Source organism: Colletotrichum scovillei (genome assembly GCF_011075155.1).
Source record: "Colletotrichum scovillei strain TJNH1 chromosome Unknown Contig00003, whole genome shotgun sequence".
Taxonomy (NCBI): domain Eukaryota; kingdom Fungi; phylum Ascomycota; class Sordariomycetes; order Glomerellales; family Glomerellaceae; genus Colletotrichum; species Colletotrichum scovillei.
Window position 1 is genome coordinate 3,953,643 of NW_023336261.1, and position 17,932 is coordinate 3,971,574.

Below are 17,932 nucleotides of genomic sequence, written 5' to 3' on the forward strand. Positions count from 1 at the left end.
ACCTGTCGGACTGGATGCGGGAGGTCCGTGCCAGGTGGTTCAAGAATTCAAGGAGACGCGAAAGACAAGGGGAAAAACGTGCCCTCCGTGTTGCGGTATCACGCTTGTGTCGCGCGCACGACTCGCTCGTTGAATCCATAAGTTGGACTGACTGAGCAAAGAGCGTCGCGTGTCGCGTGGTGAAAGAAACATCCGAGAGGGCCTTGGTCTTGATACCCGTAACGACATATCGAAATTGCGGCCGAAAGCAAGGATATATACTAGGTAGATGGAGAAACTTTGGAGTACAGTGTTATACGGGCCACGGCCCGTGTCCAGGGCAACTGTTTACCTGCAGTCCTGCACAAGTCCGGCTCATTTCCAGGAAATACGGACACCTTTATTCGCCTCACTTGATTATATCGGGGGCGCGCCTTGGCCCAGGACTCGCGGTGGATTTTGCGGTTTGGTAATGATGATGATGGTGGGATTGAGCGCTCGCGAGTGGCGCATAAATTGTGCGGCAGTGGCTTACCGATGTATTCCCCCTTCTCAAATCCTCACACATATGTAAATCCGTACGGAGTACAGGTGTAATACTTCGTATAATCATATCAGGAGCGCCCCTGTCCTGACGGCGATCAGAGACAAGTCGCAATCTCGAGTCCTTGACAAGTTGTGGCTCCCCGCCCGCTCCCAAGGCCCGGTTGTTCCTTGGACGTGACCCCCGTGCCCCCCAAATTTGGCCGGCGCGGGTTCGGTTTCACAATTCTTCGCATCCGTGGTGAATACCTTAGGGTGCAAACTGCCTGACTGCAGAAAGGTGTTCGTTCGGCCGGGTCGTTCAGATGATCACGTTGGCCCAGCCTAGCGTCTCATTCCTGGGAAATTTCCTTGGGATGTGCCCGGCGTCTTTAGCAACCTTTAAATCGTTCCTTACCATCGTCTCTACTTCATCTGAAACCGGCCGCATGGCACGATGGCACCCTTTTTGAGCTTGACGCGGGCCGTCCAACAACTCTACCTGCATTACCCCCCAAATTTCTTGATAACCAACATTATCTGCCCGAACACAACCGCCGCAATGGTGTACTCTTGTGCCGACTGGTTCTGTTTCCCCCTTTTGAGGTTCGTGCTCGCTATCGGCAAGTTGACGAGTAGCTTGAATCCTTTACCATTCACCGGAAGGAGGCTTGGGTGAGGAAGCCCAGCACACGCACGAACATGTACAGATCTTTGTAGTGCACTTACACAGCCGTGGACAAAGTCACAACCCGAAGGGTCCCAAGACCAACTCTCTCTCGTATCCGTATAAAATGGGGCTGACATGGCCAGGGGATTGACAGTCAGAATCCTCTTGGTTCATTTACAAATTACCTTACCCGACTCCTTCTAGAAACGAAAAAAAAGTCTATTCAAAGAACACGAGAAAGGGTTTCCCCTTGCTCTGTGACGCAGCTTTACGCGCACAAGAATGACAAGACCCCTCCAGTCTCCAGAGGCCAAGAGAAGAGCGCCCTGAGCAAATCATTTCGGCGTGGAAAGATGCCGCAGCCGGGGGCGAGGCGGCCGAAGCGTAAGGAAAGGAAGGGGAAATTTGAAGCAATCTTGAGATATTTCAAGTCGCCGGGGCGCCCCCATTAAGCTGAATATTGATAGTGGCTTGAAACGACCCTTACTCTCGGTCTGACCGGCTCTAGCGCCGTCTCCACGGCGAAGGAGAGGAGCCTCATCATTCATGCTGCAGAAGAAAGTTTAGTTGAGAGAGAAAAAAAAGAAAATGGAGAGCGAGGAGGCAATCGCAGCTAGCGAAGCATCAGGAAAATCAATCGATGATCACGATTTGAGAACCTTACCGTTGGACCCTGGATAACCGGGTCTCAGAGGCAAGATTAAGAAGACAGGCATGGCTTGGCCATGGGCGTGGGCGAACTGAGCATGCCAACGGAGCCATTCAGAGTTACTGAAAGTTAACCCGCATCCATCGTCTTGGGCTTAGGTGACTCTGGGATGGCAGTGAACTTTGCACAATGCGCGGCATCTACGGCGTCGGGCATCTGCGGCTACCGCAGTAGCGGAATCGGCGGTCGTGTGAAGGCCAAGGATAGGTAGAGTTCAGCGAGTGCGACTGTGCGACGACGAAGACACCTGGATAGCACATCACGCTATGAGACGTAAGTCCCGAGATGCCGGGAGCCACTACTTGCGATAGCCCACCGTAACTGAGCAAGTATTGGAGATGACGGGATGGGCAGTACATACAGCTTGCACTATGCCGAATGGTGACTTGGTAAGCGTTGACGTGCTGAAGTTGCACCGCCATTCTGCTGCGTACGCAGCCGCCGTCGACATACCGGGAGCGTAGCAACAGCATCCCAGGCTGCTGGTCACTGGTTGCGCGCGGCGGGCTTTGGTGGATGCAGAACCCATTTTCTCGTGTGGATTCAGGCGTGTTGGGACTTGGAAGTGGTACATGCTCGGAGACGGGGCGCCGCAAGCTGCATCTGCCATCGCCGGCCTCACGGCATGTAACTGAGGCGAGGAGGCACAGCAACAGGGTGGCACTGGAGGACTGGTACGCAGCCAGGCCAGCGAGTGAGGGGAGGAGGAGTGCCGAGGAGTGCCGTACGGATGCGCCATGCGTGCCGTGGTTCCATGGCAAAAAATGCATGAGAGTGACAAGATGCAGGCAGTTTCCGGTGGCCTCGCAAGCTGGTCAGTCGAATTCTGGTGGTACCGACAAGGTGCAGTCTCCGAAGACGCCAGAGAAAGACAAGTATGTACTACGTACTCCGTAGGTATGGGCGGTATGGCCCACCCCTCCCCTTGGCAAGCTGGGAGCCACGGAGCCAGAGCCACAGACCCATGGCAACATGATCCACGTAAAACGTGCATAATGGAGTGGGTAAGAGTGGGCTTTGGCGTATGTTTCGCTGCTCGCGCGTGGATGTTCGTGGATATGTTGGAGCGGCCCTCTGGCCTCTGAAGGTTCGTTTCTCGATCTTTCGCTCAGAGTTCTCCTCGTCGTCTAGTGTTTTGTTTTGTGCGTTTTGTCTGTACATCAAACAGCGGCTGAGTGAGCTCCATCAACTTTGTTTTCAGCTGCCAGGAGTGGGCAGAACAACGTACCCATGTCGAGGCGGAGGAGAACTGTGAACAACACATAGGCGATGGTAGTAGACTGACTGTGTTGACTGTGAATTTGCGGGTAGGTAGGTATTGGAAGAAATGCATAGAAGATTGTACAAAGTAAGGATACACAGATTTTCGGTACCTTCCTTGTAAGTTGCAGGGGGAAAAGGGCCGCACACAGCAGGAACCCCACTGCAGGGCCAAGGCTTCCCGCTGCGAGAAACGCCCTCTCATTGGTGACGTGCCCTTGCTCTTGCCTGCCTCTCTTGGTGTGTCTCTCCCTCTCTCTTTCCCATCGACTTTTTTTGCAATCGCAGCGCCAGCAACAGAGGAACCCCGCGCCTGTCTCATTGGGCGACGCTTCCGGGGGGCCAAAAACAGGATGTGCATCGATAACATCATAGCTGCATCAAGCTTCCATTCGCTGTCTTTCGCCTTTCCCCTATGGATACACGTACATTGGCACTCAGCACTGGCCTCTCCTACCTTACCTTACTCTCTCGGTCACTCTCTCTTCCATTACTAGGTATGAGGCTATGAGGTGCACCTTACTCCGTAGACTCATCTCTTCCTCTCGCGTCTCCAAACCTCCTAGTTGAATGAACAAGTACCATTTCGTATCCACGCACCCCCCCACCCCCGTCATGCTCCCCCAAGTCCGCTGCCTCTTGTTCGCTGTGTGTCTCTCTTGCGCGGCGTGCCGCGAACACCATCTTCCCTGGTCTCTGAGGTCGTGTTTGTTCTCCAACATCTTATCCCAAATCCATCATTCCCATACCTGCCTCACAAACCCGGCGCTACCTATCCTCACCACTCACTCACCTCATTCACGCTCGCCTTGAATCCGGCCAATGTACACGTGCTTACTCGCCCGACTCTTCATATCTCATCCCATCTTATCCTCCCCTTGCCCAACCGAGTCCCTGACCTGACCACACCTTGCCCGACTCGTGCTGCCTTGTCTCTCCCAGCGGCCAGGGTCAGGTCCTCTTCTTCCAAGACTCGGGACATCCATCCGCATCCACTCACCCTAATCGTCCGAATTTCACCCCTCGCTCGTTACTACCACGCTATCCGCAAGACCGTAAGGATACCTAGCCTACCAAGTACCGCCGCTGCCTCCAGTCTTCCCTTACCTTTCCCAGCAAGGTTCCTGGTTCTTGCCGGAGGCTTGCTGCACTCCGGTCCTTTCTTCAAACAGCTATTCCCTCGACCGTCACTTATTAACACCCCTCCGCCGTCCATTTTCATGTGCACACACTTTTTGATCCCCTCTTCTTCTTCTGATACCTACTCCCGCCTTCTGACAACCTCGTTTTCTCTACTATCTCGAATCCTCCAATCTTCGCTTCGTTAGCTCGACGACGGAGATACATCGCCCTCTATTCTCCCGCCCAACTGACTCCCTTCTCACCTTCTTCCCACAGAGTGTAAACAGCGCAATCGCCACAGTATTGAACCCATCTCGACGACTTGCCTTTGGATAACGTTACATGGCCCAATAATCGATTACTCGACCTTGACGGCCTCGAAGGCCCGATTTGGCCGAGGCATTCCCACGACGACGGAATAGGCTGGGCTTGGACCCCCGATTACTGCACGTCAATTCTGTCGACCATGGACGCTGCTGCGAACCGACGGTCAATGCTGCCCACCATTCAGACGACACATCATGGAGAGCCGCACACCGCAACTAAAAGCTCCGCTGCAGAGCTCCGGAGTGTCTCGACACCAGCGCTGGGCGGCAAGAGGCGTAGTTTCTTAGCAAAGACCTTCCGGAAGGTCAGCAGCAGTTCCTCCTCAACTGACCTTGCGTCCATGTCTGAGGAGGCCTCGAGCGGCCTCCAAATGAAGAGTAAACGCGTTCTTCACAAGAACAACGGATCCGGCGGCTCAAATTCGTCCTCCATTTTCTACCGCCTCAACCGACGAGCCTCCAAGGACTCTTCCGCGAGTTCGCACATGTCCGAGGAGACTCCCAACTATCTCAGCCCTCAGCCGCCAGCGCCGGTTCCTATCAGAATTCTCAAGCACGGAGCCTTAAAGACCGACAGCCGCCTGTGGAAATCGCGCGCCGAGTATGTTGTCTTAACTGACGGGCACCTCATCAAATTCAGCAGTGTCGAGTCAGCAAGGGCGAACTTTGCTGAGCTTGCCCCGCCGTCTCAGCGCTTGAAGAGGTCTTCGACGTCTTCCACTTTGAGTCAGGATGGGTCACACTCTGATGGTCGGGTCGAAATTCCATTGAGTAGGATCGTCAACATTTTCAACGAAGAGGGTGTAAGCCCTCACTTTGGACTGGATGTGTGGTGGTCCGAGACTTCGCCAATGGTATCCTGGGCTTGCACAAAGTTGTTCTTTGGAATGCCTACTGAGCGAGACGAGTGGATGTCGGAGATTCGCCATGCTATTCGTGAGTCTGTGGGCTCAGCTGTTGTGCCAAAGGGGCTCATTGCCCCCAACGTCGAGTCCGCCATTTACAACATTGTTGCTACACAAGAGCCCGCGTGCCGAGGCTGCCCATTGGATATCTTTCCAGTCGTTCAACGCACCACCCTCCTAAGTACCAAAGCCGAGAACATTGAAAATGCCAAAAAGTCTCGTGACGGATCATCGTATTACTTGCTTCTCGGCCAGAACAAGTGCTATCTTGTGCGAGTTGCCAGGACTTCCGTATACAAAGCTCCCCAGGATATCGAAATCAACACCGTAGTTTTTGGCTTGACATCCCTGGTCCGCTTGAAAGCGACTATGGTCCCTCACGAGGAGCGGTTCGTTCTTGGATTCCGGTATGTGTCTGGTGTATTTTGTGGGCTCCCACCACTGTTACTAACCCCTGTTCAAGACTCCCTTGTGAAAACGAGAAACGACTCGAGCTGGCAAGTCGGTGGTACAGAGAGATCGTCATGACGTTCATGAAGGCAGATCGCGCAGTGAAGCCTGCTTGGCCTCAGCACATGCAACGGCACATTTTCGACATCAGGGGTCTCACCGCTCAATTGCTCCTTCCAACTGGGCAAGACTATGGTGGACTTAAGCGCACCCTCGAGGCGTATTGTGCGACGTTCCAGTGCAAGCCTCCCGAATGGACTGTGAACTGGAAATGCGAACGCCGGGAGCACTGCCCAGAATTTCGACTTCTCCCTGCAAAGGAAGCAGGTGGATACACGGCACTCCAGCTTTTGGCAGTCTTCAAGGCCCTCCGCTTCAATGACTACTTCAAGGCTCTATCGTTCCGTGACGTCGATTTCTCGCCCCTGTGCGGGCTGACCGATGTTCCGGGATGGGACGAGTCCATAGCTGACATTTCTCGCGATGGTAAGCCGGCGATTCCTGAACGTTAACAAGCATTCAAGCTAACCGTGGTAGGATTTGTCATCGATCCCATGCATCGAGATATTATCAAGACTGCTCCCCTGTTATCCCAGGAGATTCACGCTGTTGCCTTCACCTCTGGTTCTGTCCGTAAGATAGACTTGACCAACGTTCTGGCATCGCGTAACATTGTTGGTGTCTCACGCGCTCGTGCCGGGACCAAGAAGGATCCCGAGGTCGTTCGCCCTATCCTTCTTTTGCTCAAAACCCGCAGCACTCCTTGTGATACTCTGCTAGTTGGTGGGAACCCACTGACGGCAGCTGAAGTTGACGATCTTGGTGAGTGGACTATATGGGTTTTCACAACTCAATTAGCTAATGGTTTCGCAGTGGGTGTCCTCCATATTCCCGATCTTCTCAAGGAGCTCGACATTTCTAGATGCAATCTCGATGAGAGAAGCTTGGAAGAAGTTTGGGATGCTTTACCCTCCCAGGGATACAAGATGGAGGCTCTCAATACTTCTCGCAATATTGGACACGTGGATCACATGGCCGTGAAGCAAAACCTGGCTCATTTCTACAATTTGCGAAAGCTCGGCATCGCAGGAAACTGCCTCACTCAGGCCAAGGATACCATCTTCCTCGACGAAACTATCATGGGATGGGGCCTTGAGGAGCTGGATCTCTCACATATCAACGTAAGTCAAGTAAACCTTGTTTTCATGCAGTTGCTGATTCTACCCTAGCTCAATGACGCCACATTGCAAGTTCTGGGCGACTACTTGAAGTCTTCACAGGCCGACTATCTCCGCAGGCTTGACCTCAACAACTGCGCAATGACCGGTTCCCAAATCGCAACTCTCTTCCGCAGCATGGGTGAAGCAAGAGTGATTACTTGCTCTATCAGCGGCAACTATCTCGAGAACGGCACAGACGATTTGGTATCTGCCATTGTTGACAATTTCGGACCGACGTCCCTCTTCATGGATATGGTTGAATTTCAAAACGAGGACAACTACATCAAGCTCATCAACGCGCTCTCAGTCAACAAATCGATACGACTGCTCAGCCTGGTGGGAACTTCAACCCCTGGACAAGTCAGCGAGGACGCCTGCATGGCCGTGTCAGAGTTCTTTGCCACGAACAAATCGGTTCAATACCTCGACTTCTCCGGCTTTTCCGCCAAGCTCGACGAGGGTCAACTCGGCCTGGGCTTCTCGCGCTCTCTGTCTGGACTCGCCGAGAACAAGACGCTGCGTCACCTGCGAATTCGGAACCAAAAGTTGAACTTGAACATTGGTGATCTGGCACATGCGATCCAACTCAACCAAACCCTCACGACACTCGACGTACAGGAGAACAACTTCAATCTGTCCAACTTGTCCCACATGGTTAGATCTCTTGACCACAATAGCTCTATCCAAGAGTTTTGCCCGTTCTCCCGGTCTGAGCTTAGCCGGGCTATCAAGTTCAGCGTCCAGAACGTCGGCATGCCAACGAGCCAGCCGACTTCGTCTCGAGCCCGCCGCGCGTCCAAGGTCCTATCAAAGGCCACTTTTGACAACTTTGCAATGGAAATGGACAAGAACAATGCTCTCATGGAGAACTTGAAGGACGAGTGGAGCGTCAAGACGGCTCAGATTGAACGTCTTCTCGAGAGAAATCGGACCTTGAGTTCTGAAAAGGAGATGGCGATTATGCAGTGGGATCCTCAAGTGGAAGGCCAGGAGGATTGGATCGCCCTTGAGCTCGGCACTGTCTTCGGAGGCCTTGCCATCAAGGCTATGAAGACCCGACGCAAGATTATGCAGCCTGGCTATCGCGGCAGCGTATACTTTGGTGCAAATACCCCGCCTCTGGAGGGTATGGAAGAGTTTGGTGCCTTGGCAGCTCCTCACCATGTCACTCGCGAGGAAGTCATGGAAAGTCCCGCGACAGAGGTCGCCAGCGGTTCCTCCGGTCTTCCGACCCCTCCCGAATGGGCTCCTGCTGAGAGCCCCGTCAAGGAGTACTCAATTGCGTCCAGCGCACCACCGTCTCGCGATGCACCTCGCATCATCGATGAGAACGCTAATGAGTTCGACCTTTCTCTTCTCAAACATATGATACAACATGGATTCAACCTCGACGATTCGACGCAAGGCCAGGACCAGGACGTCGGCAGGAAAGCGGGGCCCTCAGTGTCGACCACGAGACTCAGATGAATCAAATACACAATCGAAACGAAGAACAAATACACAATCGAAACGAAGAACAAAAACATTCGAAAAGGAACGAAAGAAAAGCGAAACGAAAAAAACACGAAAGACACCAACTCATGTGTCCCCCATACAATCTCCCACGTTTACCAAATCATTAGACATTAGCGACGGCAACATCATTTTTTGTGTTTTTTGTTTAACAAGGCGTTTATAAAAGGGAGGAACAGGTGTTTTGTTTTCTTGGAATATCGCGCGGGATTGATACCCAGACTCGCAGCAATGCTCTAGTATTAGTGTTGGATTCTATCCCGTGCCATGGGCACGGTTGGCTTACAGTTTCGGCGTTGCGGTTCCTCGCTCAGCATACTTACTCTGTTTTGGATTTTGCCCAATGTAGGAATACTATCAGAGGATGGAGCATGCTTTGGTTGGAGGGTAGTCAGTTTCTCACCGATAATACATAATTGTGAGATTATTCAACATGGCTCGATCATGTCGGCTTCATAGTGAGATTAACAGTAGTTCCGCGCCTTACGTTGATGATGTCTCCGACATGACACGCATCGCCAACCCCGGATTTCGGGCCGCTGCATGCGGAGCCCAGCCGGACCCGGATGTTGCTGGCCATTGGCCGGCGTTGCGGGGGAGAGGAGGGCCGCATGTTCGGATCAGGCGGAATGGTGTCTGGACTCAGTAAGGGCGCAGCGACGCCTTACTCTGTATCCGTAGAGGCTGAGATGTTTCACTTGAGCAGTATCCACCAAGACTTGCTGCAATCCCTGCATATACGCTACGCGCAGGCGGCTTGTATTTGCCGATGCGTTGGGACCACTGGCTGCCATCTCCTTGTTTGCGCGGACCGACGTGTCGAAACTCTGATGCTGCAGATGCGGGGAGGGGGGCAAAGGCTGCAAGACACGAGGAGGGAGAATGTATTAATTATGGGGTAGAAGCTGTGGCTGTTTGGGCGGTTCGTCTGCTTCGCATAGGAACGATGTTAGTAGTCCTACTCTATACGTCTGTAATAGGATGGAATGTGGTAGAGCCCACTTGTCAGTAGAAGTTCCATGGACGCCTCTGAACAATGAGTACCTAGACTTGGACGGCATACGCCTGAGAAGCTTCGATGCGTTTAACGAGGACAGAGCGTACGTTTAAGCGAATGGAAGTAAGAAGCGAGGTTGGGCTCACTACCTTGCCGACTCGAACCGAGATACCTTGCACTTATTTGCCTTTCTGTTAAGGAACTTGCGGCCTCAATTGACAGGAACCTATCCTATATAAGAATTCCCAAACAGACCAATTGTTGGAAGCTCTGGCCCAGATTCGGTTCTTGGACACAATGGTACTGTAAAGCTTGAAGATGCTGGAGAAAGGCGCTCCGCTAAGGACATATGCACCTAATAACTGTACGTACTTCCAGTCCATGCGGCATCACGTAATGTTCTGCAATAGGAGACCCACTTGGAGCCCAAGCCACATTTGGACACTGACAGATCCCTGTTTCGCTCTGCTGCCAGGCTTGCCAGTTTCCAACTGGGCAAACCAACCACTTCACCTTACTGGCCCCCCCGTTCAAGCCGCCGCACCTTCCTACTGAAACCTCCGTGTCAAGCTGGACACCTGTGAGCGCTTCGTCATCCAGCGTTGCCATCAACTCCGGCCACGACTGACTTTCTACTTTTCCCTATCCCCGCCTCCTCCGCTACCTATTGCTTTTGCAATTCTCACGAAGAGGAATTGGCAAAAGCTCTCTCAACCAAAACCTTGATCGACGGAGATCCTCCGCTCGTGACGTTGGTCCCATCCGATTCCCAATCTCCTTATCGTCCGAGTCTCCTAACCGTTCCATCAGGAGTCCCTCCATCTCTGTCTCCTCTCTCTTTTCGAAGCCTGACATCCCCGTCGTCGGCACTAATCTCCGCCCATCATGTACTCGAACTCGAATGCCTTCCTGGGCGGCAATAGCCAACGGCCCGGCGCGCAGCAATATGGTGGAAGCTCTTTCGGCCAGCAGCCGGGCCAGCAGCAGCAGCAGCAGCAGCCGAGTCCTTTTGCTCCTCAGCCCACGGGTTTCGGTCAAGCGCCGTTGCAACAGCAATTCACCGGCTACCCGGGCATGCAACAGCAACCGCAGCAGCAAGCTCCTCAACAGCTCCAGCCCCAGTTCACCGGCTTCCCCGGCCAGGCCCAGCCGCAGCAGAGCTTTCAGACCGGCGCTCCCCCGATGCCGTCGATCCCCTCGCAGTACCAGTCGCAATTTCAGCAACAGCAGCAGCAGCAGCCTCAGCAGACCGGGTTCCCAGGCCAGCAGCAGCAACAGCAGCCTCAACAGACTGGCTTCCCGGGCCAGTTGCAAGCCCAGCAGACTGGGTTCCCGCAAGCCCAGCAACCTCAACCTACTGGCTTCCAGAGCCAGCAGCAGACGGCTGCCCCGACTCCTATCAAGCCCCAAGCCACGGGCTTTAGCCAGATGGCTGCTTCTTTCCGAACCGGAGGCACGCCGAAGCCAGCTGGTCGACGCCCCAAGTCTGCCAACAAGATTCCAAACATTCGACTGTCGTTCATCACAGCTCCGGATCAGTCCAAGTTTGAGACTCTCTTCAAGTCTGCGGTTGGTGAAGGCCAGGCAACGACGATGTCCGGAGACAAGGCGAGAGACCTGTTGATGCGATCACGCTTGGATGGCGACTCGCTCTCACACATTTGGTCAGTGCCTTTCTAGCTTTCTCTTTGTAGTAAATTGTGCTAATGGAGTATATGCAGGACTCTTGCCGACACGACACGATCTGGAGAGCTTCACTTCCCCGAATTCGCCCTCGCAATGTACTTGTGCAACCTGAAGCTCACTGGAAAGTCCATACCCTCGACATTGCCCGAGAACATCAAGAATGAGGTATCCAGCGTCGTGGACATTATCAACTTCAGCATTGCCGAGGACGCCGGCCGAGATACACCTGGCAGCACTGCTACCGGCAGGTCGAGCACCGAGCCCACGATTCATCAGCCTCAGCCTCAAACCTCCAACTCCCAGCTTCTGCAGGCACAGATGACCGGTTTCCCCGGACAGCAAGCTCAGGGCTTCGGGCAGACCCAAGGGCTGCAACCTCAGCAGACTGGATTCCCCAACCTTAATGCGCAGCCGACCGGAATGAACCCGCAACCCACGGGATACAACGGGCCACGACCACCCATGCCACCCATGCCCACCGGATATGGCAACAGTCTCACGCCGGGCGGAGGTCCAATGGCTGCGCCTCTGAACGCGCAGCCCACCGGCCGCCCCGGCCAATGGGGTCTCGTCAACGCTCCCTCCACGGGCCTACCCAACATCGATGCTCTTCAGGCTAGAATGATGCCTCAGCAAGGCCGGGAGCAGGGAAGCTTCACTACGCAGGGTCTGCAGGGTAATGCCGTCATTCCTTGGGCTATCACCAAGGAGGAGAAGCAACGCTACGACGCACTCTTCAAGGCATGGGATGGACTTCACAAGGGCTTCATCGGCGGAGACGTCGCCATTGAAATCTTTGGACAGAGTGGTCTCGAGAAGCCGGACCTCGAGCGTGTCTGGACCCTTGCTGACAATGGTAACAAGGGTCGCCTGAACTTGGACGAATTCGCAGTTGCCATGCATTTGATTTACAGGAAACTCAATGGTTACCCCCTGCCTAACCAGCTGCCGCCTGAGCTTGTTCCTCCCTCGACGAGAAACTTCAATGAGTCTATCGGCACCATCCGGTCAATGTTGAGTCAGGAGTCAGAGTTCCGTTCCAAGTCTGGTGCAGCTCTGCTTCCTCAGAAGACTGGTGTTAGCTATATGAAGACTCACTCGTTGAGAGGCACCCCTGGCGGCCAAAGCACCGGGCGTAAGGATGCCACAGTTTTCAAGAACAACGATGAACAGGTCGGATATAGGTCTAGTGCTCGTCGCCGTGTTGGCAACAACTCGCCTCGCCCCGAGTCGCCATCTTCTACCGCATACGATGACCTCGGACTTGATCAATTGCGAAAGAAGATCCGGGAGAAGGAAGTCCTCCTCGACGCCATGGATTTTGCTGATGAGAAGAACTTGGAGGAGGATGACTTGCTTGACAGACGTGACCGTCGGGAGGCCGAGGAGCTGTACCGTCGCATTCGCCGCATCCAGGACGACATTGATGCGAACCCGGATGCCGCACTTTCGTCAGGAGACTCGGAAGCTGAGAGACGATCCTTGAAGCGACAGCTCCAGAATCTCACAGACAAGGTCCCTGAACTGGCCTCTGCCGTCCGCAAGACCGAAAAGGCTATTGCAGAAGCAAGACTCGAGCTGTTCAGGCTCAAGGATGCAAAGGCTCACCCGAACAGTGCCGCTGCTATTGTCGGCACTGGTCCTGGCGGTGCCGTAACAGAGTCTGACAGGCTGAAGGCTCGGGCCAAGGCTATGATGCAGCAACGTACTGCAGCCTTGACGGGTAAGAAGGTTGAGTCGAGCTTCGACGACGAAGGCCCCAAGCGCCTTGAGGAAGAGAACCACAAAATCAAGACCGAGAAGGAGAACAACGAGAGCATGGTCAGAGACGTGGAAGATTCTGTGCGTGACTTTGCTCGCGGTATTGAAGACAACCTGAAAGAAGGCACCACGACGGCCTCCAACGAACACGAGAAGCGACGCTGGGAGGATGCTCTGGGCGTCGAGGATGAAGTCAGAGATTTCATCTTTGATCTTCAGCGATCTAGCCGCGCTGCGCGGGTTCGGGCACAGGACCGTCGCCCTACTTCCTCGTCTTCGCCTTCGGCTGCTCGTGCATCCTCAAGAGAGCCTGCTGCGGCCAGCCCCGCCGCCCGCCTCGAGAGCCCTGCGCCCCCCTCGCGTACCACAACCCCCGGAGGCTCGTACTCTTCTTACAAGACCCCCGAGGAGCGTGCTGCTTTCATTAAGCAGCAGGCTGAGCAGCGTATGGCTGAGCGACTTGCTGCCCTGGGCATCAAGGCTCCCACTAAGCCCGGTGAGACGGCTGCCCAGAGAATGGAGCGCGAGAGAGCCGAGCGCGCCGCTAAGCTGCGCCAGGCTGAGGAGGAGGATGAGCGCCGTGAGACTGAACGTCAAGCCCGGCTCGCCGAGGAGACGGGCGCTCCGGCCCCGGCTGCCAAGAAGCCTCCCCCGCCGCCATCGAGGAAGGCCGCCAAGAGCGATGCTGCCGAGAGAGAGGCCTCGCGGAAGGCGGAGGAAGAGCAAGCTGCTAAACAGGCCGAAGAAGAGCGTCTCGCCAAGGAGCACGAGGAGCAACAGCGTGCCACCAAGGAGTTGGAGTAAGCCTATTGGAAAACAACCGAAGACGAACATATGCTAATGAATACACAGGGCGAGCGCTAGAGAGCAGCAAGATGATCTTGAGACCGAACGACAATCTGCAGCTGCTCGCCTCAAGGCACTTGAGGAGCAAGTCAAGCAGGGCAAGCTCAAGAAGGAGGAGGGGAAGCGTAAGAAGAAGGCAGCACTCGCTGAGCAAAAGGAGAAGGAGGCCAAGTTGGCAGCACAGAGGGCCGAGATTGAAGCTGCCCGTCAGCGCGAGTTGGAGCTCCAACGCCAGCTCGAGGCTATGAATGACGATGATGACAGCTCATCGGACGACGAAGATGGCCCATCCCAAATTACCCCTCAGGCCTCTACTCCTACTCAGGGCGGTAGCCAGATCAGCAGTCAGGAGCTCGAGAAGCAGCCTTCCCCGCCCCCTGTTCCGACGGTGGTCACAAGCCCTCCGACCGAGAACGAGAGCCGCAACCCGTACCACCGCATGCTCTCTCACTCATCCGAATCCACCTCGGCCCCGAGCGAACCTTCCGCACCTGCCGCCGCCCCTCCCCCACCCCCGGCGGCTGCGCAGTCTACTAACCCCTTCCACCGTATGGCGCAAGAGAGCAAGGCAGCTCCCGCAGCTGCCTCTCCCCCGCCTCCCTCCGGACCCTTCTCCCGCAAGCGCCCTGATGAGGACGATGACTGGGGCACGGATAAGGAGGACGATGAAGATTCCGACGATGATGACCGTCCTGGCGGCAGTAGCGCTGCGGCTCTGGCTTCCATATTGTTCGGAACCATGGCCCCCCCGCGACCACTTTCGGCCACCGGAGACAAGCCGATGTCTAACCCTGTCAGCCCGGCCATGGGTAGCGACGCCTCACCTGCGTTCCCTCCTCCTCCCCCGCCCATGCCAGCTACCGGTGCTCCTCCTCCCCCGCCGGGCCCAGCACCCGAGGCTCCTTCGGCCCCTCCTCCGCCACCGATGCCGGCATCGCCCGCACCGGCTGGCCCGCCGCCGCCGCCTCCTCCCCCTCCAGGCATGGGAGCTCCCCCGCCACCACCTCCGCCACCACCGGCGGGTGACGTACCGTCAGGCCCTCCAGCAGGTGGACGGCCCGCGGGTCTGCTCGGGGAGATCCAACTTGGCAAGGCCCTGAAGAAGACCGAGACTCGCGATAAGAGCGGTGCCGCTACTGCAGGCCGCGTTTTGGATTAAATGCTAGGTGCTAGTTCCAATAGTCCGTGCTGGATGTGGCTGGCTGTGGCTAGCTGTGGATGCAGGTGAAGGATGTCACGGGGTAGGGCATCGAGAGATAGGTGACGAGAGGACAGAGCTCTATGCAGGTGGCTTCCAGGATTGGTTGGAAGTAGATTCAGTTCACATGTGGCAAGATTCGTTCGCCAAGAGAGGAAGGGGTTTGGAGGCGTGCAGCAGTAGGTATTGTTCCCATTATCATACAGATGTCCCACACCAGCTAGTAATGCAAACCCCGAATTTCGTTTCTTTATCCTCACTCAAGTCTCTCCCGTTTTTTTTTTCTTGGCCCGTGACCTCCCCCCTCTCTCCCCGCCGCCGCCCGGCCGGCTGGCTGATCAGTCCGTCGTGTCAAACAAAGAATCTGAGCTGTGGGATCCGGCGCGAAGCTGCGTTAGCTCTGGTGTTGTCGGGACCATGCGTTGCGTGTGCGTTGAGTGCCTCCTCTTTTTGTTTTTTGGTCCCTGAGGGGTCCTGAGGAGCTTGGGTGGCGTAGAGTTATTTCTAGTCTCTTTTTCTTCTATTCTACTCCGACGCCTGATCGAAAGGATCGTCTGTCTATCTGTCTACGCAGGGAGAGAAAGCGCAAGGTCAGGCCGGTGCGGGCGGTGATGGCGTCAGTGTGGTGGTGTTAAGGTGTTTGTGCTGTGTCTGAGTCCTACCCTCTTCCCGAGTCTTTTCGGGGTACGATTTCTGATCTACGAATAGGTTTTGAGTTTCGCTCTTGCACTTGATCTTCGAGGTGAGTAGGGGCAGATCTTTCCTTGGCAGATTAAGAGGGTTTTTTTTTTTTTTTCCAACTCTTCTACTCTTTTGGCATCTCGTGGGTAAGGACGGCAAGCCTGGAGTCACGTTGGCAGGTAGAGTAAGGCTACAGGGATGAGGGAGCCAAGAGAGGGCGGCTCTGGTATGTCTTGCGTTCTGTTTTCTTTTGTGAGAAACCCTTGATGGGGATTTCCGGAGCTCTAGCTAAGTCAAGTTCCTGTATGTATTAGTTTTCACGCCGGGTTTACACGCATCTTTCGGCCTATGACGGGCAGGACTTTGAATGTGAAGATACACTAGAATGGTGAAAGGGAGCCATGTAACAATCGATGTGAATACCATGATCCTGCAGTCAGGTTTCCTCTATTGCCGTGCCATTGCATACAAGCCAAACGCGACCACGGGACGCGTTTCTCTTTTTTTTGAGAGAGGTAGTTGTGTGTTTGTTGACATTCAGATCCTTTCGTCTGATCAGTTTCTGCATCCTTGAGAAAGGTGGTGGGGAGGGCAGAGAGAAAGAGGTGTGGTCAAACGGTTTACACCCATCTGATGCGGCGCTGGATGGGGAGGAAAAGAGGGTGGCCAAGGTGGCGTAAGCTGCGATATCTCGCTTTACTATCGTGCACTACTGCAGGTTCTTCTTTTTCATGTGCGACATATTACGACATGAGCGAGTGTCTAGCTACTACTGCAGTCTGCAGGTAATCCTTCTCCGCGCAAACCAAAGTCACCGAGGTGCCCCTCCTCTCTCTGACCCGGATTTCTCGGGAGCGGGCTGCTTTTTTTTTTTGTATCGGGTTCCTGGTTGTAGAGACTAATGTAGGCGCGAGGGCTACTGAACACCATGGTGAAAGAGGGAAACGCTCTAATGAATGGGCTAGATATGCAGGTCGATCGACCTAGTCTTTCTTCGTGGCAACTCGACACGAAAGAAAGCGAGCCTGGACGAGACAGCTCCAGAGAGCGTGAGAGAGCTCCTACCTGGTATTCACTACTGCCACTGAGGAGAGTTGCCACTGAGATAGAGGTACAGGAGGCTGAGCAAGAGCTATCAAGAAAAAAAAGAACGTTCAACGTTCAAGGTTGAAATACGGTTGCACTCGGCTAGGAAGCTTGGGACAGGAACGACATGAAGAAGGAGGGGGTGGATCTACGGGTCCTGTGCTTCCCCCTCCCCCCTCTTCGACTGTTGGAGCTTTCTCACCCACATTTGAGGGTTGGACGTTTCTTGGGATCTGCAAGTCACTACGAGGAGCTGTAAAGTTTGAAGTGTTGAGTCGACGTTGGTCGTCGGAGGTAGAGTCTTTGCAGGACATGCTGCGGAGAGAGAGAGGGACGTGCTGTGCAGAGTTTCTGGCCTTTTGGGATATCGTTCTCGTTGGGGCCCCGGACCCAGGCTGTCACGGGCAGAGGAACAGCGAGTGCAGCACTACGACCTCGATGAAACATATGCACGGATGAGGTGCTCGTGAGGTGGGATACAAGATGAACCCCAGTTTAGAGCTACCCTGGAAAATCCTCCCAGCCACCGGACTTTTTTTTTTTTTCTTTCTGATCTCATGGAAAGTTTGGAAACGGCCATGGAAGGATTAGGGGTGAAAACGGGCAGACTTGGTGTGCTGTTGAGACTCGGGAAGATCGTGTGTCTCGGTCCTCCGAGTCTGTGTGTTACAGTTTGAGAGGGCCGATTGGGCTCCGGGGTGGCGTTTTGGAAAAGAAGGCCGAATGCTCTCGAAGGAAGCGGGATGAGGATATTTCTGGAGCGTCCTGAGGTAGTCCCAACAATGGAAAGGCCGAGTTACAGAGCAATACCCACCTGCGTCTTACGACACGGCTTGATGCGAGGGAGGAAGTAGAATGCGATGAATGGCCTGAAAAGTCCTGGATGATGGGCCGGAGATCGGACGTTGGCCTATGCTTCATGCTTGCTTTTTCGTGAATGGGACGGGGGCCCTGCTGCCATCTGGTCTTTTACGAACCAAACTTGCAAGACTTAGACAGTAG

The 17,932-nt window shown here is 54.6% G+C and overlaps 2 protein-coding genes across 2 annotated transcripts; both read left to right on the forward strand.

The window, feature by feature from the left end:
- The first annotated feature begins 3,534 nt into the window (after nucleotides 1-3,534).
- HER10_EVM0009286 (leucine rich repeat protein) lies at nucleotides 3,535-9,113 on the forward strand. The gene is made up of 5 exons (XM_035478777.1): nucleotides 3,535-5,900; nucleotides 5,957-6,429; nucleotides 6,481-6,765; nucleotides 6,817-7,124; nucleotides 7,173-9,113. Exons 1-5 carry the CDS (start codon nucleotides 4,729-4,731, stop codon nucleotides 8,628-8,630), a joined length of 3,696 nt encoding a protein of 1,231 aa, XP_035336377.1. The 5' UTR covers nucleotides 3,535-4,728; the 3' UTR covers nucleotides 8,631-9,113.
- A 1,053-nt stretch (nucleotides 9,114-10,166) lies between these two features.
- HER10_EVM0006206 (uncharacterized protein) lies at nucleotides 10,167-15,415 on the forward strand. The gene is made up of 3 exons (XM_035475798.1): nucleotides 10,167-11,336; nucleotides 11,394-13,919; nucleotides 13,972-15,415. The coding sequence occupies exons 1-3, from the start codon at nucleotides 10,558-10,560 to the stop codon at nucleotides 15,122-15,124; spliced, it is 4,458 nt and encodes a 1,485-aa protein (XP_035336104.1). The 5' UTR covers nucleotides 10,167-10,557; the 3' UTR covers nucleotides 15,125-15,415.
- Nucleotides 15,416-17,932: the final 2,517 nt, after the last annotated feature.